This window comes from Hypomesus nipponensis, chromosome 2 (genome assembly GCF_054491055.1).
Source record: "Hypomesus nipponensis isolate SF chromosome 2, ASM5449105v1, whole genome shotgun sequence".
NCBI classification, from domain to species: domain Eukaryota; kingdom Metazoa; phylum Chordata; class Actinopteri; order Osmeriformes; family Osmeridae; genus Hypomesus; species Hypomesus nipponensis.
In genome coordinates, this window is record NC_140362.1 from 12,544,929 (window position 1) to 12,567,292 (window position 22,364).

Consider the following 22,364-nt stretch of genomic DNA (forward strand, 5'->3'; position numbering starts at 1 on the left):
ACAGCCATATACCAGAGTCATGTAAAAGGGCATCTGGGTACTACCAGAGAATGTCTAATATTGAGAGAACTGCCACTCTCGGGAAACTTCCGGGTTCTGAGTATCAGTGTATACTTTGGAATACTCTAAAAGTAACCTGTGTAGTGCACTTTGAGTTCATAAAGTATACTTCCTAAAGAACCTCAAAGTATACTTTACAATACTTTCAAGTGCACTTTCATTTAATGTATGTACGTCAACAAGTAAAGTAAGTATTCTAAATATAATTTTACTATTATTTACTAATGTATTAAAATGTTTATGGACCCTCAAACGCCTCAGATCTTGAGTCACTTTGCGAGAACGGGGCCCTCATAATAGTTTACTGCAGATTCGTAGCTCTTCACTACTTACTCAATAACGTACTTGTCAGAAGTATGCTAAGAAACAGAAAATGGTATAAAAAAATGTTGGAGTAGGATGTATGTTTTCTATTATTATACAGCAAAAACAGTCAAAATAATTTTTAAGTACATTACAGGTTATATTTTTTAGATCCATCTCATTCTAATTATTCATGTCTATGAAAATCGAATGCATTGCACATTGAATCTTTTTTTGTTACTGAAGCTGTAACCTTAATTACTGCTAAAACATTTTGAAACCCTATACTCTTATACTAATAATTATCAATTGGAGTATTAATGGGAAAAAACGAAAAAGCTACTTGAGAATTTGAAGGTTATACTGTCAAACTGACTGAAGAACGAAATAACGATGTGAAATAATGAAGATAGTGTGGCTCATTGGCTAGTCAATTCCCATGATGCAAGGCGGTAAATAGTGTTAAAATTAGCTAATAAGTTTGCCGTTTGTCCGAAATACAAATGTCACTTTTTAAATGTGTCTGCTTAGAATGTAGAGTTTTGTTGCGTGGTAATTGTCATTGTTGTGCTGGTTTACCATTACAAAATGGTTAGTAGAAATACATGTGGATCTAAAAGAACATTGTTGCAATGTGATTCCTGTCATGGACATAAAAATACTATAAAAAAAATACAGTTCTTAATTGAATAGAACAAAACACAAACTACAATCAAATCGGAGATTTTTCAACGACAATCAGGCGAAAGAGACAAATTTAGCCGTTTAGCTCCATAGACTGCCATTCAACTTGGCACTCGCTCGCGATCATCCCCAGTGGAACTCTGGTGAAACTGCAGCCAAATTCGGTACAATGGGGCTTAATAGGGAGTGGCAAGGCTCTCCTTAAACAGGCTTTGCCTCTAGGGAGTGCTAGGGAACAGCTTGATTTTCGGCCCCACGGAGCGAAAGGGAGAGAGCATATGAGAAGTTTGGACCAACATCGAAGTAAAAAGGCAACATAAAAATGTTAGTATTCAATTTTACATGTGGCCCTACTCTTTTACAGTTTTTCAAAAGAACAACTTCGATTTTGGTCCCATTTCCAAATCAAACTTCTCATGTTCTCTGGCTGTTTATCAATCCGAAGAACGCTGAGAACGCAAGTACATTTTTTTGAAGAACATTCTTGCAAGCGTCCTTGCGAGATGGTCTTGCAAGGACGCAAGGACGGAGAATGAATTGAGATGGTTAGGGTTTTCCTGGACTCACAGCATTATGATAACACTGACGAACTACAAAAACTAGATAACAAAGCTAAAAAAATGGTCCCTCTACCTGTAATTTTACGTTTTCTGTAGCCCTTGCTAACTTAAAGTACCTAATGTTAACTAGGTTATCGAAAAGTTGGAGCAAATTTACAAATTAGCCGTTTCATCAATAAAATAAGAACATTTTCTGCAACTACACTGCCTATTTCTCGTCACGTTTGAATTCAGATGCTGATTTACAAGTAACGTTTAGCTGAAATATGAAAAGTAAAAAATTACAGTTGTGAGGTTTGTCGCCTCGCTTGACATCTTGCGATGACTTCTGGGGAATCAGAAGCGTTCTCGCTGGTCAAGTCACCATCCGATGCATCCTCGATAAAAGGGGCGGATCAAGAACATTTCCGGGTATTTTTAGCGTTCTTGGTGACTTTTGTTCTTTGGATTGGAACTAGCCTGACGTTGTCATACTCATAATTCTAGTCAGAATATGAGTCTGAAAACTCTCCGTTGGGCTATGACTACGGCGTGTTTAAACCGAACTCGTAAAACAAATGCCTCTACGCTCAATTGGATAGACCTACAACCAATCAGAGCAACGTAATATGTTATTTGTTGAAAACGAATTCAACCCAAGGGCTCTTTCGTGACGTTGTTGATTACGTTACTGTTGATCATCTGTCCATCATCGTATAAAGCCCGCCCTGGCAATTTCATTGGTTCGCCCAGATCCTGGTTTTATGTAGTTTGTTCCCAATATGAGACCCTGCAGACCCAACTTCCAGTCAAATTTGTTTTGTGGGCGGGGAGAAGTTGGGCTGGCAGCCAGGCTAGATTGGAACCGTACTTGGGCTATGAAAGATGACGTCAAACGAGTTCGCAAGAACACAAGAACGGAAAAAAACATGAATTGATAAACAGCTGTTCTCTGTCAGTCGCTCCGTGGGGCCGAAAATCAAGCTGTTCCACTTAGCGCTCCCCCTAGAGGCCTGGATAACTTCCATTGTAAAAACTGGATGCAGCGTTTTAGGTTTGCGTGCTTTCGTTTTTGCAACACATTAATGTATTTGCAGCATTTTTGGTTTGCGTGCTTTCGTTTTTGCAATGTGTTTTTGTATTTGCAGTGTGTTTGCTGAAGGCTGAGCAAATTCATGGAAAGGTTTTCTTAATTTGCTTGTGTTTTGTCTATTTGCCTATGTTTTCTTAATTTGCAGCGCGTTTGCACGTCGGCCACTGTAGTAATGCGATTACTGAAGTTATTAACAGTAATGCGTTACATTACTGCGTTACAGACAAATGTAATCTGATTACAGTAACGCATTACAGTAACGCGTTACCCCCAACACTGTCAGGTACACTGCAATATCATCATCAACATTTATGGTAAAGACAACATTTGACACTTGCCAACCCTGCAACTGTCGATATTTGTCCATTTATAAAAAATTACAATGTTACATTGTGCACATTTAAATTGCAAATCTTCCTTATAATGCCTTTTTTTTTTACTCCTTATAACATTATTATTTGTCATCTGTATTTTCTATTTAAAACCACAGAAGTAAGTTAAGACACCATGGTATCATTACTATACCAATTGTGTGGACTTCCTGTCTAAACAGGAAGCCCTGAATCGTATGTCACCAAATGCTGTGTTTGGACTCAAAGCATCCATGCGGACACCTGCAGTGCTCTACTCTGGTGCTTAGGAGTACCTGGCTCATCTCTCGTTCATAGGAAGACTGTCATTAGTGGCTTTGTGCACAGCTTTCCCAAGGATGTACGGACAAACCCAACATAGAGGGACCTCGTATTGCCACCATAGGCACTTGAGCACACTTGGCACTGCTATTCTGAGTCAATGGAAGGATGAGGACGAGGAGGAAGAAGAGCATGTTACTTGGTCCGCAGAACATTCCACTTTTAGTTGCTGTTCTAGAGGTATGATCTGTTGTTTCTATGGAGGTGTCATAATGTAGGTTAGTACTAGAGGATATTTCAACACTAGATGTGTGAAACACATTTCAAAGAATTGAGCAAGTGTGGTATTTTAAATTGTCTTTGCTCAGATAATTTTGTCTTGATGTTTACATTGGTGTCAACTTGTCAGCAATGACAATTTGTGCTGGTTTATACAGACATGAAGGTCTTAGATAATATTATTGCTTTCCGTACCTACCACTCCCTTCGTGCTTGACCATATGTGCAGATGACTTGTGACCAAGAGCCTTGCCCAAACACAGCATGCCTTTTGGCAGGCCTAGAATACATATGAACTAGTCATGTGACAGACTGCAGCAGAACAACATTAACCTTGCCCTCCTTGCTTATTTTCTTCCTTATGCTATTCTTTCTGTTTCATAATGTATACTTATATCTCATCCTGCACAATTGGAAATACTATCAAATATATAGACACAAACACCTTTATTATGTTCATGTGTCATGTTGTCTCTTACTTTTATTGTTCTGTTTGTCACTAGGGTGCCATGATGTACCAAATTACATCATTCCAGAAAGCTCTCAGGATGAGAGTAGCTGGCAATGGGCTGTCACTGACTCTCCATCGGTGACCTTCCACCATCAGATAGTGAATATCCAGAACCAACTTGATATAGGGCAGGAAATTAGTGGAATATGGATGGTTAACAATCCCCCACACCAGCCTGTGACTTGTATTGATAGGGGAAACTCCTTTTATCACTCGTTTAACAATTCTTTTGAGGACCAAGGAGTACAGGGTTATGGCTGTGTGTGTTTTCCCAGACCAAGTCTGCCTGGAAGGTGGGGAGGTTACCCTCTTTTCAGTCATGGACGTAAGTCTTGTTTTTTTATTCCATCTTATAGGCTGCTATGTGATCTGTTCCACAAATCAGTTGTCTCAATCTTTCAGTGAGGAAGACATTTGTTGTTGGACTTGAGGTGGACATTGTTGAAGAGGTAGCCTTTGAAGACACAGAAACGCTTGAAGTAATGTAAGTAGATTGAAAATAAATAGAAATCTTTTTAAAACACACTGAATAATGTGATTCAAATGTGTATTTTCTTTTCTTTTTTCTTTTCAGGCCAGATGGAATGCTTCCTACTGATATAGAGGAACCCATTTTAGTGCACAGTGACCAATTGTTCCCTCCATAAACCATCATCCAATCACAAATTAAAATGACTTGGATTTTCTTGCCTTGTAGTATGTTTACATGCATATTATGCTATTTAATCAATTGGATATCAAGTTGTTCAAATGTCACTTCGTAATGGTCTTTTTAACTGTGAACATTTTAATGTATTTATTTAATAAATGGAGAATAAAATGGAACAAAAATGACTGACCACCTGTGATATTATTTTTCATAAACAGAGAGCTACAATTCTAATTTAGAAGAAAAAAACATACATTTGTATCTATTTCGACTCTGCAAAACAGAGAAACTTCAAATACCAGAATGCACTTTCTAGCGACACGATTACGTCATCATCCTACGCCAGTTAAAATCAAATTGCGCTGCGGAGCACTATGTTGCGGAGTGTAGCCTACTTTGTAACTCAAATTGATCCCACAATCATTAAAAATGAATGACTCTACAGTCGAGTGTGAAGTATTAAAGATGCAAAAATGTCAGGATAGATTGCGCTGCTTGGAAGAGTTGACCGAATTTACCACTAACTGCAAGAATCAGTTGGACGAACTGATCGAGACGCTGGGATGGACTCGAGAAAAGGCCCGGTCTCGGGTAATCTTTCTTCTACAGTAGCTAGCAGTCTGCTGAGCATGTGGTGCTACATTTGGTCACAAACGATTTGCGACCGAATTAGTTAGCTAGCTAGCTAGCTACATGATATGAGCTATAAAAGACAAAGCTCTAGGTAGTGACACTACAGCCTGGCAGGCGTTGACATCATCTTTGTGTTTTCTGAAGGAATCAATAGAAGTGTGTCCGTACGACCCCAACCACAGAGTTCCAAGTAGGCGCATGGAGAAACACAAAGCTTCCTGTCAGCTCAGCAAAATGGGCTATAGCCAAGAGGAGCAGGTAAAGGATGCAGTAGTTGTAAAAAGACACACAATAGTGACCTCACATGGTCTCCAATGTGCCTTATGTTAACCAGATATGCAATTATTTTCCTGAATGTTGCCCCTAGGCCGAGATGTTGGACCCTTCCGTGTGCTATGAGAAATCCAACATCACTTGCTTTACTATGGGTGAGTGTCACTTTTTCAAATTGGCGCCAACGTGTAGTATGGTTTGAAAAAAGCGTAAAAAACATGTCATCTGGGTGTTCATTTTCATTTGGGAGTATTGGTTGATTAGATGATGATGGGAAGTCTGACTTGTTGCCTCTATCTACAGACAAACACACACAGCAGCAGGTCATCCTCCAGGCAAGAGCAAATGCACCTCCGTTGAGGATGGAGGGACTCTACAGCCAAGGTATGCTCAGGGAACATCAACCTCTGACCTCTAACCAGCCCTAAAACAGAAGATTCCTACATATCCTCCATGTGTGTTTTGTTTGCAGTGACAGGGGTGAGTATTAGAGGGGAGGTGTGCCCTAAACAGTTCTGCTCTGCTTTAGGCTTGCCTGATTTCGTGCAGTATCCTTTTGTGGCATATCCTTTTAAAAGTGCTCTATTTAGATACTCCATACACACACTCACACGGGTAATCACACTCACTGGTGCAAATACACACTTTCCTCTCAAACCTTTAGGAAAGGCAGATTTTTTTTATAGTGTTTATAGGTGTTTTTGATGAACAAAGAATGAAAGTATTGTTTTAAATGAGTGTTCACATACCTGTTTTCAGCCGTATGTGCCTTGTGTGATTAAGGCTGTGTGCGTATGGATGTGTGTAAAGACCTTGCCAATGTGCTGCAGGTGAGTTCTCCAAAGACCCTCCAGATGTTCCTCAGAACCACAAGCGTGCAACTTCTGACCTCACTGTGGCTGACCGATTGGCTCTTTATGATCATGTGACGAGAGTAATCAGCCAACAGAAAGAGCAGGCCGAGGCCTCCAACAATGAGGACCTCTACATAGATTTGGTCGCTAAACTCAAAAAAGGTACGTCTGTGTATTTCAAACAAGACAAACTACAAACGTGTAATTGTCAACTACATGCCGCATACAACCTGATGAGCTTGATTAAGATCTCGCTCACGGATGGGATCTTCACTTTTCCTCACTCCGGTAAGCTCCAGTCAAGTCAGTGGGTGCTCTTTCTGTTTGTGTGCTTGTACAGGTGATGATCAGAATGGGCCCAAGTCTCACCTGGAGCTGATGGCTGAGATGAGGGACTATAAGCGGCGACGGCAGTCCTACCGAGCCAAGAATGTCCACATCACCAAGAAGTCCTACACCGAGGTGTGTATTGCCATGGAATCACCTCTGGATGGCCACACTATAGCAGTGAGCTAATGCATGTCTGTTAGAGAGCATCACCGATGGTGAGACCTTCATCGGCTCTCATACCTCCGAAGATCTCCGTCGTCAGTGTGTTTATAAGATTCTCAATGTTGCGTCCAGGTGGTCCGTGAAGTGATTGACGTTCACTCTGGGGAACTGGCCAGACAGTGGAAAGACGAGCAGAGAGAAGTGGAGAAGCTTGAGGAGACAAAACGTAACCCTCATAGGTAAGGTGATACTTCCCTGTAGCCCTCGCTGCAAACATATTCTGAATATCAAAATATAGAAGAAGATGATGGATAGGAATGAAAATGAGGAAGGGAAAAAACTCCCAATTACTGAACATCATGCCTCACAGTCACTGTCAAGGCGATTGGCCGGAACAGGATTGCTGGAACATAATTGGTTGGAATGTAGCGGGCCGTTTCATTAGAAATTGACATTCCACTGGACTGAGCTGCACTAAGCTGTGTTGCAAATCTTCTCTCCGACAGCCTCATTAGCTTACGCAACATGCTTAAAGGAGACAACTTTTTCATTTATTTTTACTGAAACAAATTTACCTTTTGAACACTTCAAAATTCAAAACCATAAAATTACCACAGAGACTCTCAAATAAATGTGATATGTAACCTGATTTGCATGCATTGATATGCTTTTTAGGCAAATATTTATAGCCGAAAGTAATCTGGATGCCAGAATGATGAAATGCCATGAACCGTTCAAACTCTTCCCATTCTTCTCACTGTCTCTCAGAAGGAGGTCCGAGGACAGGCGCTCTCCGTCCACCGAGTCCCGGCACTCTCACGTCGGCCCCAGGGAGGGACACCGCAAACGCCACCGCAGTACGGAGCGCAGCCGGGCAGGCAGTAAAGAGCCCAGCCGGGCAGGCAGCAATGAGCGCAGCCGGGCAGGCAGCAAAGAGCGCAGCCGGGAGTCGAGCCAGGAGCACAGACAGAAGGAGAGCAAGAAGAAGAGAAAGAGGTGAGACTGGAACCGGATGTTGTAACGTCGCCCTGTCTGTGTTTTACGTGCTGCGGATTGTGGCTGTTTGGATTGTGCTCGTCATTGTCTGTCCATGCCGTCCGCAGGGATTCCCGTTCCCCGGACGAGAGACATCATGACAAGAAGAAGAAGAAGAAGAAAAAGAAGGACGACAAAGAGAAAGAGAAGTGATTTGGTCGTTTTCAGCACCTCTGAGGACAAGTAAAATGAGGTCAACTTACCTTGGAAAGACCAAGAGATTTCTTGTAAATTCAATGTAAACAATAATTAAATTAGAATTTTTGATTTGATGGACTGTTTTTGATTTGGCCTCCTTACTTCAGGATCCCACTTTGTAATTTACGGGTAATGTCAAGTACATAAATGAGACAAAGGCAATTCAGTTAAATTCAAAGTGCTTCCCCTGGGTACTGCAAAGATAGGATCAGCTACACACGGTGTGCTACTTTGTGTGGGTCTTTTGCCACTAGGGGGCTGTAGTTCTAGTTGGTGAGATGATGAACCCAAACTTCAGTTGGTTCCTGTTTCCTGCTCTCTCGTGTCTCGATTGGTTTTTATATTCCACACATTCAGAAATAACAACCTGCTTGCAGCAGAGTCTTTGAGACACCTGTTTCAGAAAGACACTTTTGCTTGTAGTCCATCTGGTTCCGATTTCTGCCTGTTAGATAATCCCCAGGACTCAAACCACTGCAGTTAAGAACTAGAAATAGGGACACAAATCAGAAAGGATGTCCTGATATTATCCCCAGGTCAGTCTTCTGCCCTAGAGTTTCATTGCACACTCAAACATACTTTGCGTTGTAAGGTCCAGTTCTGGGATCTGACCACCAGTGTGGACATACAGCTAGTGAGCATGCTAGTGGCGGTCACGGCGGGCTGAATCCACCTGGAGGTTAAAGGTCCTCCTCTTCCTCCTCTGTCACTGTACAAACACTATGGAATGTTGGACAGCAGTGTTATAGCTGGCACACTTTTACCAGCGGGTCAAAGGGCACTGGAGGTCAGGCCTGTTTCCAATAAATGTCTATAACCCAATATTGTCACTCAGGTAAAAACTGCCATCAGACATCACTGATGCCTGATTGACATGGGTAAAGTTTGCAGTTCTGTCAGAATCGAATTGATTTCAACAATAAACAAAACTATATAATCATAGTCATGCCTAGGTTTAACATTAAGCTTCTGTTAACTCAATGCATAAACCTTTTTTATAGCTATAATTGGAAATGGTTTCATTATGGTTAATTGGGTAAAAGTTGATTGACCGAAAATAGTCCAGTAGATTAAGGGTGAACAAGGGTGAAGTCATGTCCCCACTCTATAAAGCTCCTGTTGGACAATACTTTCCCACTTTCTATTTCCTTTCATCCCTCTCCTCCGTGGCCGCTGTCTGAATCCCTCAATCCCCCAGTTTATTTGGAGTTTGGGGTAGACTCAGGTATTTCTCACCCTGTCGAGGAGAGGAGAGCAGGGAGGGAACATAGCCTCTCAGTGCCTGAGAACCTGAGGGATCCACAGGAGAGAGGAAGAAGGAGGGAGGGAAAGAGGGAGAGAAAGAGAGAGGGCAGGGGGACCATCGGGAGCAAGAATGCTGTGAGGAGCGCCGTTCACGACAGGACAAAACTGGACCTTTAATCGTTATTTCTTCTTTCGTACGTGTACCCTGACTGGCTCTGGTTGGAGCGGACGTTACAGAAGCAAGTGGACAGAGCCAGCACCATGGTTGTGTCCAGGGGAACGGTAAGACTGCAGTCGCCATGAGGTCCAACGCTGGTCCAGGAGGAAAATATGGGGTTTGTGGTGGAGGGTGGGGGGTCGTTTTGTGGCCTGCATCCATTGTCAGTGGTAGCCGTTTGAAAAGTAGGCTATATTGAAATGCTGCATGGCATTGGACTGGGATATATTGTTGACTCAAGTTATTTCTTTATGTACTACCATTGTGAGGTTCTCAGCTGTGTAGGCCGAATGCCATTTGGTTGGTTGGTTCATTTTTATACTGGGTTGGAGAGTTCACTAGTATGGGATTTACAGTTGTGCGTAGGATAAAATCAAAGGAAATATCCTTCCAGGATGTGTAACTTTATTGCTCCTCCATTCCAGTATAAAATGACAAATACTAAAAACTGAATGTTTATGAGTGTATACCACAAGCAATAATACAAAGTGTGTTCTTTTATTATTCAGTCTAAAGTGTAATTCCAATAGGCAAATCGCCTCCCACTGTTTGTGGAGTGTTAGGCGGAATGGGAAACTGTCTTCATTAATAGAGATCAAACAGCAGACTGTATCACGTTGCTCCTCACTGCCCCAGGGGACCTGCAGGTCAGGAGGGATCACATGCTCAGTGGCTCCTCCCACTCACTGTGTGAACATTATTTTGAAAAGGATTGTGGGAACATGCCCAGGTAATCCACGGATAAGGACGTTATTTATAGTGTGATTACTATTACAGACATCATTCAACACCATTACAATCTTCACACCATTACATCCAAAAGTCTTCCTTGGATTATTGCGATTCCTATGTTGGAAAATGGGTTGAATAGACTTTTAGAAAGTTATACATCTTACCATTCTAAACATTCTTGACTAATATAATAATATATTACTATAATAATGTATTTCTTAATGAAACTCCTTTATTTAGATGTGTAGGTGTGATTAAACATTTTGACTTTTTGAAAATGCAAATCTGTCCCGCCCACGTTTTATTATATTTATTGTCTGCATCCTAAAAAGGTTCTCCTACCCACATTTGAGCAGGAACCTACGCCCCTGCCTCTGTGTCACTGACTCTGACTCAGTTCCTCGTGTCATAGTTCTAAGCAAGAGAATTGAAATACGAGTGAACTGCATTGGACTGTATTTAACAGACATTCATGTACTTGAAACATCAAAGAGAGAGAGAGAGCTTGTGAAGCTCAATAGATCTTAACTCCAAAAGTCATAGACTTGGATTACTGTGGACCATTCTGGAATGTGAAACGAGCCTGAGAACCGCAGTCGCTCACCTCTGGTTTCATCCTGACAAAGGGCGTTTTGAGCTCTCCTACGTACTCCTGTCTCCTCCAGTCTCAGATGAGCTCTTCCTCATATTTTCAGACCTCTATGTGAGCAGGGTGGATCTTGGCCCTCTCAATGAAATCTCCTCCCAGTGATCATGTTTCCCACTGACAGCATCCAATACAATGTATTAAAAGGCTGTCCAGAAAAATATATTAGTAATATGGAATTTACAAAAGGTTCACTGTCAGCTGAATCACAACTTTTCAAATTTGAATTGAACGTTTCAAAGCATATTATGCTGCTCAAGTTTCAGGAGCACGTGCTTTCCATCCCAAATCCAGGTTTTTTTGGACTGTTTTGTATGTGAATATGATGGAATAATGGAACAAACAACCGTTGTTTGCTACAGAGCTGTTAGGAAGAATAACAAATAAAGAACTACCGAAGGTCATCAAATCAAAGTTTGCCACACACCATCACACAAGAACAATGTGCAGTGAAATTATTTTTGCTGACTCCTTCGTGTGCTTGAAAAATAAATAAATTGAGAATATTTTGTATAGATGTTTATGCATTATTCACAGATTATTCACAAATATGGGTCTGAACATTCATAGTTAGGAATGGTTGGAATAGGTGTTGTGCTGAGATGCAGAGTCAGTCGTAGTTCTTCCAGTAGCGAGGTAGTGCGGGAAGGGTGCGTTCTAGCTACGTTCCAATTATATTTTATTGTCTATGCTGAAATGCATTTTCTTTTTCATCTTCAAGTCTTTTAGTAATGATGTGTCATTCAAAAAGTCACAAACACGTAGAGACTTGCATTTCATATGCTGTTTTCTATGCCGGTTTCTTGTCTCTCCACCAGGTGTCCATAGCCTTCCGGTTGCTCGCGCTCCTTTTTTGTGCCTTCTTCTCCCACGGACAGGATGAATACTCTGGCTTTCACTCAGGTGAGGAGAGAAACATTGTACGGGCTATAAATTCCGACAGTTTTACATTTATGAAGATTATTTATGACGTATATTGTTTTGTGTGTGATGTCAAGTTTGCGATTAACCTATATTTAGGCATATTGTTCCAATGGACAAAGTGAAATCAGCTCAACAGGTCACTATTTGTTTATAAAATTGTCAATGGCAACACTTTACATTAAGGTTACATGACATGTAACTACATAGCAATACCTACAGTAAAAACATGCTATGTAATGCTATGTAATTAAATGGTATTGTATGAATAGGTATAGTTCAGTGGTAAAGAATGGACTGCTGATCAAGAAGTCACAGGTTCAAATTCTCTCCTCTCCATTGCTTTGGAGAAATGTACATACAGAACATTGGCAATGGATATGTGGTGTGAGGGGGAAGTGTATGCTGTTAAGTACAGTTGAAGATTGTGTTGCCAAGATATCCACTTACTTACCTCTGAAGTCCAACTTCCTCCATTCAAAGTTTCCCTCATAACTTAATGTAATGTAATAAAGTGTAACTACATAGTAACTACATAGCATTTTGATGCACCTCAATCCTTTCTGTAAGTATTGCCAGGTAGTTACATGGTAGTTAACAAAAGCTTCATGTAAAGGGTTTCCTTTTAATTCAACTTACCAACAGACATCTTTAATTTTCTATCGTCAGGTGACGAACACACGTATGAGGGCTCCCTGGTTGACAGCTATGACCCGTCTGGCTACCCTCACCCAGGTAATGAGCAACTGAAAAGATATCTCAGGTCCCCCTCGCCTGGCTGAAGCTAGGGGTTTGTTCCCTTTCGCTTGTTTCCAAGCAGCCCATGGAGCAAGCTTGACCACCTACTGTGAAACAATTGGATCCCAAAATATGTAACTGTCTTGTGTGGCTAAATTGCCCAGTTTGACATTTCCCTACCCACCTACCTACCTACCTACCCCCCCCCCCCCCCATCTCCTGACCCCCACCCCTAGCAGTGGAGTACCCACCAGAGCCCACCCACAGCTATGAGGAGCAGCAGCCCTCAGAGTACGACCCTTACGCTCCTGCCCCCACCGGGGTCACCATGATCACTGAGGAGTCCTACCCCTACGCCACCACCACTGAATCCCACTACGCCAAGAAGGACGTCACCATAACCTCAAAGGTGCTCCTTGAGTGACAATCAACAATGGGCTTTACCTTCATGCTTTGGTTGTTTTGATGATCATGTTAGGATGTGTGCAGTTATTTTCTCTCAGCTATTTCCATAGGAAGGTTATCACATGATTTTGATATTCTATATTCTAAAAATTCAAGCAGAGATGTCAGTCCAGATTACTTCTCACAGTTTCAGCAGGTGTTCAGTAGAATACATTAGAATATAGCGATGCATCTATATTGCATTTTTTATCTGAAGTATTATAAATATACAGAGACCAAAAGCAACATGACCAACATTTTTTGTTTTTGGTTTGTTCCAAGTAATCGTTGAACATCTCAGGTTTGTGGTTTCCTTGGGAAATACTACCAGCACAAATGTTGCATATGGTCATTTATATTCTCCTTTGACATTTCAAAATCCCTCCACACAGCAGACATTTTGGCCTAGCGCTGTGTTGCATGTGTAGCCTGCATTTGTTAGTGGCGTCATATACTTACGTAGACTATAATTATAAAGTATAATTTTGCACTGGAGTCAAACTTCACATAGAGCGGAGCCGATGTTGATATTTTTTGCTCTTATTGTCCGATTCCGATAATCTTACCAATGTTTTGGGTATCCCTAGTAGTATGACATACTGTTGACTCATGAACATGACATATCACATTCCCACATATTTCAGGTGCCATACGATTCAGAGGATTATGACTCGGGTGAAGACGCTGCTCTGGGGCAGGAGGGTCCTACAGAGTGTACAGGCTGTGAGCCCGGGGAGCCTGGCTTCGCTGGATTTGCAGGGCCCAAGGTAGACAATACTACAATTATGACGACCATCTGTGCACATTAAAACTACTTTACCGTCTGATTGATTTGAGAGAGTGCAATACATTTAATAATAATAGTTGTCTGATTTGTATTTGTTTATTTATCCCTGTGTGGAAATATGCCTTTTGTTGTATGTTTTGCATTTTGCATTTGCTTTATACTTTTACTCCGTTTGTCATTACCTTTTTTTTGATGGACAGACTATTTATTCTGATTTGTCTATCCATTCAGGGAGAAAGAGGTCTGCAAGGAAAACAGGGTTTCCCAGGGGTTCAAGGAAGGGAGGTGAGTGTGTCACTACACAAAGACAAATTTGTATAAAGGCATATCATCTGTAAATGGCTTTAATAAATACTGTTATTAATAGAATAGAACCAAAGGTGAGACACGGAATTACCACAGAATTATTTTTACTGAGGCACTTTTAAATGTGCTGTAGGTAAAACGTTTAAAGCCTTTATTCACCTGTGTGTTTCAACATATACAGTATAAATATATTATTTCAGCAAACACAGATGTTGTGCTGTGTAAGTGATGCATTTCCAGTCAGCGTCATGGAATTGTTCTGGCCAATGGTAAACCAGTCAAAGAAATGTTCTGAAAGTGAAACGTGTACATTTTTTACATTTAAAGATACATTGGGTAATATTTTTATGGAAATAAAATAAAAAGGTTGTCCTCTATAAACATGTGTATGCTAATGAGGCCCTTTGAGGGATGTTGCAACACAGACAGCTTAGTACCCGTGGAATGTCAATTTCAAATTTAGGAGCGGCCTGCTACTTTCCAGTCAATTATGTTGCAGCAATCCTGTCCCAGTCAATTGCCTTTGAAAGGTGAATTTTCCTCCCTGGCTTGTATTGAGGAACCACTGTCAAATAAACTTGAGTTGGACAAATACATGAAAGAATGGGGGCTGCTGTTTCTCATATTTGAATTTATTTTACAATGTTACATTTTGCAAGTTGACATTTCATTAATACATGAATTTACAATGTTCAACATTGTTCATGGTGATTTATCATAGTAAAATGTACCATAACCTCCAATCCCATTTCCTTTAAATCTGAGGTTTTTGAGTGCAATCCCTGATTATGACACTCTCCATAATCACTTAGCACTCTGAAATTGACTGATTAGGTCTGTTTCATCAGGGTTACAAAGGATTCAAAGGGGTTAGAGGACGTGGAGGAGACACTGGCCCTGTGGTAAGGAATCAATGATGTGAAGACAATCACACCAGTAGCTTACCCTGACACTACTGTTAACTGACTGAGATTTTCACTACACATATTAGTTGTCAAATGTCATGATCACACATAACATATATGCATAACAACAACAGCTCCTATTGGGATAACTCATGTTTGACCTTTTACCAGGGTGATTCAGGGCTTGATGGGGAGGAGGGTGCCTCTGGTTATTCGGGAGCCATGGTAAGTAGTAAACCTTATCAAACATTATCCAGTCATTTTTATTATTTATTTTCTGTCAACAAATGCATCTGAAGAGTATGTTTTTCATGTGCAGGCAGGCTTCCAGCTTCTCAGTTGACCGTCTTTATTAAATAGGACCACTAGATGTCACCCCCCCCCCCCCCCCGTTTGTCTACAGTGTGTTTATCAAGTTTATCAGTTTAAAGTGAAACTGAAGGGAACTTCTCACATCCTTTGTGTTAACTTGTTTGACTTCTTCTTTATTTTCCCCTTCTGACTGTTTACTTTCCCTCTTTACTTTTCCCCTCCCCCATACAATCTCCTTTCATCGTTCAATTCTTGAGAATGAAATGAAAAACAAACTCTTCCTCCACTTTCTGTTTTACTTGTCTTTTCTTCCATTCTTTTTCATTCACATATGAGAAGCATTTCACGGTGTGTTGTTGGCAAGTTCATCCTATCTGAATCTCCCCCCTCCCCTTTTCAACAGGGTGTCCCTGGCGTGCCAGGTGATCCAGGTGTTGATGGCGTTCCTGGGCTGAAGGTGAGGACCAGACACCCTATAACCATACAACCAAAACAGTGGAGGAGGTGGAGGTTTCACTTCCACGTAAAACCCCCTTACACTCCCTGCCATACAAAACTGAAACAACTTTGAAATGAGCACCGCTAGGAATTCCCCATGACATACTGTATTGCACTGTGAAGAACCACCATGACTTGCTACCCAGGTAAATGCTTGGACTTGTCCAGTCAAATTGATCAAACCTGTGAGGTCTCATACTGTATATATAAAGCTGGAAAAGTTAACAGAGTTAAATCTGTTTTGAAGTCAAACAATCATTACTGCATGTTGACAGAATCGATGTGTCATTGATTACCCCAAAACTACTTCTGACATCACAGACTAGAAGTGAGAGCTGACAGAGAAGCCAGAGACCTTTAAAAAAGAATCCTAGACAAGTGGTTTGATGTTATTGAAAACCAACTAGAACACCAAAATGACCCGTGATACAGAAACCCATACTAAACCAGTTTGACACCAGAATGAATCAGTATATTTCCATCCAACTTTATTCTGACATCTACATAGTCAATATATAATTCCATTATGTAAAAATGAAACCATTGTAACATTCCCTCCACGAGGTCCCAGCAGACACTGAACATAAAGTTTCTTCATGATATTTGCATGTAACGGATTATGTGTATTCTCGTCCACAGGGGGACATCGGTATGGAAGGACCCCGAGGGGGGGTTGGGGCCTCAGGGGAGACTGTAAGTGTTGTCCGTCCATATCCATCAAACCTCACTGTAAAAAACAGCGTCCCTTCAATGTTAAACCTTCACACACTAGTCCAGCTCTCTGAATCTCGTACTATGTGTTGTTACATGTTCTCACATGTTTGGTTCTATTTCATATATCAGGGCCCAGTGGGAAAGGCAGGGCCTACTGGTCCTGGTGGAACGACAGGAATCAAGGTAAATAATGTCAAACTAACAGCCCGACGTCTCCTGACCACAACTTTTACAAAGGAAACTACAAGATTTACATTCACACACACGACATAATAAAGGTCAAACAGTATGCAATTGTCAGCTCTAGACCTTTTCTCCTGTTTGCTCCCCATCGATTCTGAGATTATGGACTTTATTTCAGGGAATGCTACTTTAGAGCAGCTCCTTCAGCATTTTTTCCCAGCTTTTCCTTTGTCGTTTCTACAGGGGTCGATTGGAGTGACCGGGAAACAGGGGCCTGAGGGACGAGAAGGAGACAAGGTACCATCATCTCTTTCTGAGAGTAGCAAAAAAGAACCTCACGCTTATCTGAGACAAAAGGAGGCTATTGACTTATACTTCTTCCTTGTAACCGTGTGCCCTGTCTCACCTTCCTCTGTACAGGGTCAGGGTGGGGCTCCTGGATTCTCCGGAGACCACGGCGAGCGAGGCTACAATGTAACCTGCTCGATTTCTCCTTTCATCCCTCTCTCCATCGATCCGTTCAGTTGTAAAACATGTTCTTCTCTGTCTCTGCTTTTATCTCCTCTGCTTGTGCAACATTGACCGTTTTTTACTTTTACAGGGTTATCCTGGAGAGACAGGTGGCCGAGGGGATTCTGGTCCTAAGGTATGAAAACACCAAGAAACCCAATGTTTATATTAAAAAATCAGGTACAGCGTATACATCACTGAAAACACCTGAACTACACCTTCATATCAGTAGCGTGGCCACACTCATTTATATGTCCGCCCCCCCAAAATTCTGAGAACATACAATGAAAGATTAAAGTGTTGTTGATATATATATATTAAAAAGTTGCCCCCTCATGTTAAAATGTTGTCTAAAAACGTTTCCCCAAAAATAAAATGTCGTCTACACCACTGCTTCACATATGAAATACCCCAAATCATAACATTTTCTACTGCAATGTGTATCGCCGACATTTACAAAACAGATGTATTGTCCTGAAGATAAACCCTTTGATAAGGACAGATACAAATTGGCCATGATTATGAATTGATTGATTTTATAACAGGGGAAGAATGGAAAAAATGAAAGAGAAAGAAATATTTCAAAACCAAACGAGACACTTAAGTTATTCCACTGTCAAAACTCTGTCTGCATACACATTGAACTGTTTCTGTTTTGGTTTTTAAATAAGTCTTTCTTTCTCTTTCATTTTCCCATCATTTATATTCTCTCCTCCCTAGGGGACCCAAGGCTCAAATGGTATCCCAGGTAGTGATGGGGATCCTGGAGAGGACGTGAGTGACTTCATATCATTACTCATTTAGAATAGATCCTAGAGAAATACTGTAAGTAAAGTCCCCGAATCAAATGTACTTTCCCCATTCTACTGTAGGGACCTCTTGGAGTTCCTGGTGTGATTGGTGTCCCTGGAGAATTTGGTGCCAAGGTGCTGTATAATGAGTGGCTGCTCATTTAGGCTGTCTCTCGTGAAGCATTATGCGGCAACTATAGAATGCTTTAAGATAAGATAATCCTTTATTAATCCCACAATGTTTACGGTACATTAATGACCAGTTTTGTTCCTACAGGGCGACAGAGGTGCGCGTGGTGTGCGGGGACCTCCAGGGAGGGTTGGAGCAGGGGTAATACATGTTATAACTACCTCATGGCCTTTAGTTGAGCTTATTTGAAGCTAATATGGGAAGCAAATAGCTTCCCTCTTTGGGGTTTCCCCTCTGGTGTTGTTGCTAAGTATTTAAATGTCATGGTTGCATGTGGGCAGACAGCGAAAGGTTATCTACATGAGTCACATGATCATTTATTTGTATTTATTTTATTTAACCTTTATTTAACCAGGAAGGTCCCATTGAGATTACAAATCTCTTTTTCAAGATAAGGTTACAAGGTAATATTTGTTCACGAAGCAAGGATGAAAGCCAAAAAGGAAATCACTGCTTGTTTTATTTTTCCACAAGGGACTCCAAGGAGAGAGTGGAGATGCAGGGGTACCAGGACAACCAGGACCCAAAGGCCTGCGTGCCCAGCCAGTATGTGAACAGCACAGACCCACCAGAACACTCAACTATTCATTATTATTGCAATGATCTATTTACCTGTGCAATAAGCATGGTATTAGCTGTTAATGATTAACTTTATGTTGGAAATATATATTGAATTTCTAGGGAGCCAAAGGTGAGACAGGACCAGATGGTGAGAAGGTAACCTTTATTTTAAGTAATAATCTTAAATAATCATTATTGGTTATCAACAGCAGTAGAAAATGACAAGTCAACTCTCTACTCAATTGATTAGTCAAGTCTTGTGTATTAGACCTGCTGATCAATCAGCCTTTGATCAGCTGTTGTTTATGTGTTTTTCCTCCCTCATGACACAAAGCTGTCATAAGTAATTTGGTGATAATCACAAGGTTGTCACAATGTGAGTTGTTGTTCTCTCCCTGTTGATTTTCCTACAGATAGTAGATCGGCGAAGTGTGTTTTCAATGTTTTGCCTCGTTTAATTTAATTAATTTAATTTAATTTTTCTCAGGGTGGATCTGGAAGGACTGGAGTGAAGGGGGTAAAAGGTGGAAAGGTAACCTTGTCTTAATGCTACACCTTCCTCTTTTAATCTCTAAAAATAGTACCACTTATTATTTCCCCAGACAGGTTTTTGTAATATGTTCTCCACTTCCTCATTCTCTACAGGGAAGTTTTGGCGCACGTGGTGACAAAGGACAGGTGTGTTACGTTTTTCCCCCCTGTCATAGAGAAACCATGCATGTGATGTCACATTGTAACTCCCTCAAGAATAGTCAGATGTCTCTAGCTTTTGAGACTTTTGAAATGAATATGCATGAATATGCTCATTCCAAATGTATCTCTTTATTTCTTAATCCCTTCATCCCTTCCTCTGATCTTCAGCAAGGAGAGAGGGGCACCCGTGGACGTGATGGTCTTGCTGGACGTGTCGGACCACCGGGTATCCCAGGACCAAGAGGACAGTCAGGACCAGGGGGTGATCTGGGGGTCAAAGGTCGTGCAGGACCCAAAGGAGTTCCAGGTGCCGCTGTGCGTATCAACAGTCTGTCCCGCTGAAGTAGAAACTTGCAACGTCTACCACACTGGTTCATAACACGAAAGTGATGGCCCTACATATTTGTTTTATTACTGTCAAAATCAGGCATCAAAGCATTTGACCCTATTGAAGTATTGGATCAACTTGACAGTTTGGGTTCAAAAGGAACTTTGCTTGGTGGATAAATGGATTGATGGTAAATAGATTGATTTTAAGAGTTGGTTGATTGATATTTTTGATTCCTTCCATTCACGTTAGGGCCCTGGTCTGACAGACGAGCAGGTGTTGCAGCTGTGCAGAGGTGTGGTCACTGCCCAGATCTCCCAGTATGCAGCCTCCATCAGGGCCAAGTGTTCCCAAGGCTGCCCCATCAACAACCGCACACTCATAGGACCACCTGGAGCCCCAGGACCCACCGGAGGGTCAGGCAAGCCTGTGAGTCAACAGGCCCTTAAAATGTCAATTAACCAAGCCCTTGCTTTACACCGCCACCACTGACACCAGCACTTTTAAGGGTTAAGGATATCCCATGATTCTTCACCACCAATTTCACTTTAAATCAAGGTTGGGGAAGGTTATGGGGTCAGCTGTTGAAATGGTTGTATGGTGATAGAAGAACTCTACTTCATCTGCTTGTCTTTTCTTTTTTCCTCTTTCTCAAAGGGCAAAGCAGGCAAAGCTGGGGCCAAGGGAGGCCGAGGCATCATCGGAGACACAGGAGCAGAGGGGCAGAAGGGGGCACAAGGAGAAAGAGGTATGTACACTCAAAAACAAACATACAAAAGGTGAGCTTTAGAACCATACTGTATGCAGTACGAGAAGAACCTTAGGTAAAAAAAAAAGAGCGATTTCCAAACAGTACTTTACAGCAAAAACCTCCCCGAAACATTTGAGCTTATTGTATCTGCTGGGTTATAGCGTTGCATCCACCATGTAGAAAATATCTCTGGTAAAGTGTGAAGGGACTTCCAATTATAACAACTGTAACAAAACAACGCATTCACAAACAAATATTAACCATTTCACAATGGCGGCTCTTGTCAAGAGGGTACTGAAATGGTAAACCCTGGTAAAGACATACTGTACACTTCAGAGCTCCCTACTGACTTCCCCTTGTTCCACTACATCTCTGATACTCTCTATTCGTCCACAGGTCTGAAAGGCAACAAAGGAGTGAGAGGGGATGCTGGAAAAGGTCTGCCAGGACATGATGGACACCAAGGCCTCAGGGGTAGGATACAAAATCTGTTCTTTAACCAACATCATCTTTAATGGCTCCCAGCTATGTGTTATACTACAGCAACATAGACACTCCTTGAACACTGAACAATTTGAGTGAAAATGTGGCCAGGCTTATAAGCCAGATAGCTGCAAACAAATAGTATCCTATTAACAATATGTCTGAAACATTATCCTGTGCCCAGTTTTTATTCAAAGGGTAATGACCCGTGTTCAGTCTTTAAAGGTCATAGTATCAGTTTTTGAATGATCCTTTCAGGATATTGATATCTCTGAATTATATTACACACATTTTGCCACGTCACCTGAAACCTTACTGACTGGTTGCTGTTATTTGTTCCTTACAGGTTTACCTGGCCACCCAGCGGAGCCTAAGAATGGCATGGAGGGTCCTCATGGCCCCCGTGGGTTCCCTGGCCCAGTGGGCCAGCCTGGCATGGCAGGCAACGCCGGAGTCCCTGGCATATGTGAGGCACGAGACTGCAGCATTCACGCGCCAGTGGTGCGCAAGGAGCAGGGCCTGGTAAAGGGACCCCTCAGCCCTATGATCTAACCCCAGCCAAGGAGCTGTGGAAGAGGGCTGCTGTATGCCGGGGTGTCGTCCTGAAGGGTCGCTTCATGGCAAAGTTTGGGTCAAGTCCATAGATACTCCAGTTCTCCCCGGGAAATTGACTTCGATTGCATTGCATCAAATGGCATTAGTCTGTTTTGGTCTTTTCGATTTCCATGTTCACTGATATTGAAATGGAGTTGGTCCAAGCACATGGGCCCATGGAGCTTACGAGATTTGATGAAGTTTGGTGAGACAAGCTGGACTCTGTACAAAGAGAGGAAACCAACCACGAGGACATGCCATCTGAGCCACACAAGGCTCCCGTAAACTCAAATGACTAAGATTTTACATGAATGCTTTTTGTTTTTCAAGCCCAATTTTATATATTAAAGGTGTAAAAAAATATTTGGTAAAGGCAAAAATGTTCATCTCAATCATACTATTTGTTCTGTTATTATAACTTTTAACTATTGCTGTGGGTACATAAAAATAAAATACGGAGATGTAAATAATTTTGTAAAGTATCTGACCTGTGTGTGTTCCAATACACATCACTGTTTTAGATAAAGGTTTTTTTTTTCTTAAGAAGAGTCCTTACTTTATTACAGTTATCATTACAGCT

The 22,364-nt window shown here is 41.5% G+C and overlaps 3 protein-coding genes across 4 annotated transcripts; all 3 read left to right on the forward strand.

Annotated features, from left to right (window-relative positions):
- The first annotated feature begins 67 nt into the window (after nucleotides 1-67).
- LOC146300846 (uncharacterized) lies at nucleotides 68-5,083 on the forward strand. Its single transcript, XM_084706511.1, has 4 exons — nucleotides 68-3,551; nucleotides 4,094-4,426; nucleotides 4,504-4,585; nucleotides 4,676-5,083. Exons 1-4 carry the CDS (start codon nucleotides 3,389-3,391, stop codon nucleotides 4,746-4,748), a joined length of 651 nt encoding a protein of 216 aa, XP_084562637.1. The 5' UTR covers nucleotides 68-3,388; the 3' UTR covers nucleotides 4,749-5,083.
- A 9-nt stretch (nucleotides 5,084-5,092) lies between these two features.
- snrnp48 (small nuclear ribonucleoprotein 48 (U11/U12)) lies at nucleotides 5,093-8,309 on the forward strand. Of its 2 annotated transcripts, none has more exons than XM_084706508.1 (9): nucleotides 5,093-5,341; nucleotides 5,528-5,641; nucleotides 5,751-5,811; nucleotides 5,960-6,040; nucleotides 6,487-6,672; nucleotides 6,851-6,972; nucleotides 7,135-7,241; nucleotides 7,774-7,998; nucleotides 8,106-8,309. In XM_084706508.1, exons 1-9 carry the CDS (start codon nucleotides 5,180-5,182, stop codon nucleotides 8,188-8,190), a joined length of 1,143 nt encoding a protein of 380 aa, XP_084562634.1. In that variant the 5' UTR covers nucleotides 5,093-5,179; the 3' UTR covers nucleotides 8,191-8,309. The 2 variants fall into 2 exon arrangements, with proteins under 2 accessions (XP_084562634.1, XP_084562633.1); XM_084706507.1 differs by having other exon boundaries at nucleotides 5,095-5,341; nucleotides 7,771-7,998.
- A 1,272-nt stretch (nucleotides 8,310-9,581) lies between these two features.
- Nucleotides 9,582-22,272, forward strand: LOC146300848 (uncharacterized). Its single transcript, XM_084669769.1, has 26 exons — nucleotides 9,582-9,762; nucleotides 11,894-11,978; nucleotides 12,666-12,731; nucleotides 12,971-13,143; nucleotides 13,823-13,945; nucleotides 14,197-14,250; nucleotides 15,120-15,173; nucleotides 15,348-15,401; nucleotides 15,892-15,945; nucleotides 16,626-16,679; nucleotides 16,830-16,883; nucleotides 17,127-17,180; nucleotides 17,304-17,357; nucleotides 17,485-17,529; nucleotides 18,114-18,167; nucleotides 18,266-18,319; nucleotides 18,462-18,515; nucleotides 18,849-18,920; nucleotides 19,056-19,091; nucleotides 19,423-19,467; nucleotides 19,581-19,613; nucleotides 19,797-19,943; nucleotides 20,209-20,385; nucleotides 20,614-20,704; nucleotides 21,104-21,181; nucleotides 21,537-22,272. The coding sequence occupies exons 1-26, from the start codon at nucleotides 9,742-9,744 to the stop codon at nucleotides 21,740-21,742; spliced, it is 1,992 nt and encodes a 663-aa protein (XP_084525895.1). The 5' UTR covers nucleotides 9,582-9,741; the 3' UTR covers nucleotides 21,743-22,272.
- The last annotated feature ends 92 nt before the right edge of the window (nucleotides 22,273-22,364 follow it).

What these genes read in the sequence shown, in the direction of transcription:
- LOC146300846 (XM_084706511.1), top strand. Translation starts at nt 3,389, where the DNA reads ATGTACGGACAAACCCAACATAGAGGGACCTCGTATTGCCACCATAGG. An exon ending in TTTTAGTTGCTGTTCTAGAG is followed by an intron (nt 3,552 to 4,093) that starts GTATGATCTGTT and finishes GTTTGTCACTAG; the next exon opens with GGTGCCATGATGTACCAAAT. An exon ending in ACAGAAACGCTTGAAGTAAT is followed by an intron (nt 4,586 to 4,675) that starts GTAAGTAGATTG and finishes TTTTCTTTTCAG; the next exon opens with GCCAGATGGAATGCTTCCTA.
- LOC146300848 (XM_084669769.1), top strand. Translation starts at nt 9,742, where the DNA reads ATGGTTGTGTCCAGGGGAACG. An exon ending in CCGGAGGGTCAGGCAAGCCT is followed by an intron (nt 20,386 to 20,613) that starts GTGAGTCAACAG and finishes TCTTTCTCAAAG; the next exon opens with GGCAAAGCAGGCAAAGCTGG. An exon ending in TGGACACCAAGGCCTCAGGG is followed by an intron (nt 21,182 to 21,536) that starts GTAGGATACAAA and finishes TGTTCCTTACAG; the next exon opens with GTTTACCTGGCCACCCAGCG.
- snrnp48 (XM_084706507.1), top strand. Translation starts at nt 5,180, where the DNA reads ATGAATGACTCTACAGTCGAGTGTGAAGTATTAAAGATGCAAAAATGT. An exon ending in CATCACTTGCTTTACTATGG is followed by an intron (nt 5,812 to 5,959) that starts GTGAGTGTCACT and finishes CTCTATCTACAG; the next exon opens with ACAAACACACACAGCAGCAG. An exon ending in AGCAAGAAGAAGAGAAAGAG is followed by an intron (nt 7,999 to 8,105) that starts GTGAGACTGGAA and finishes TGCCGTCCGCAG; the next exon opens with GGATTCCCGTTCCCCGGACG.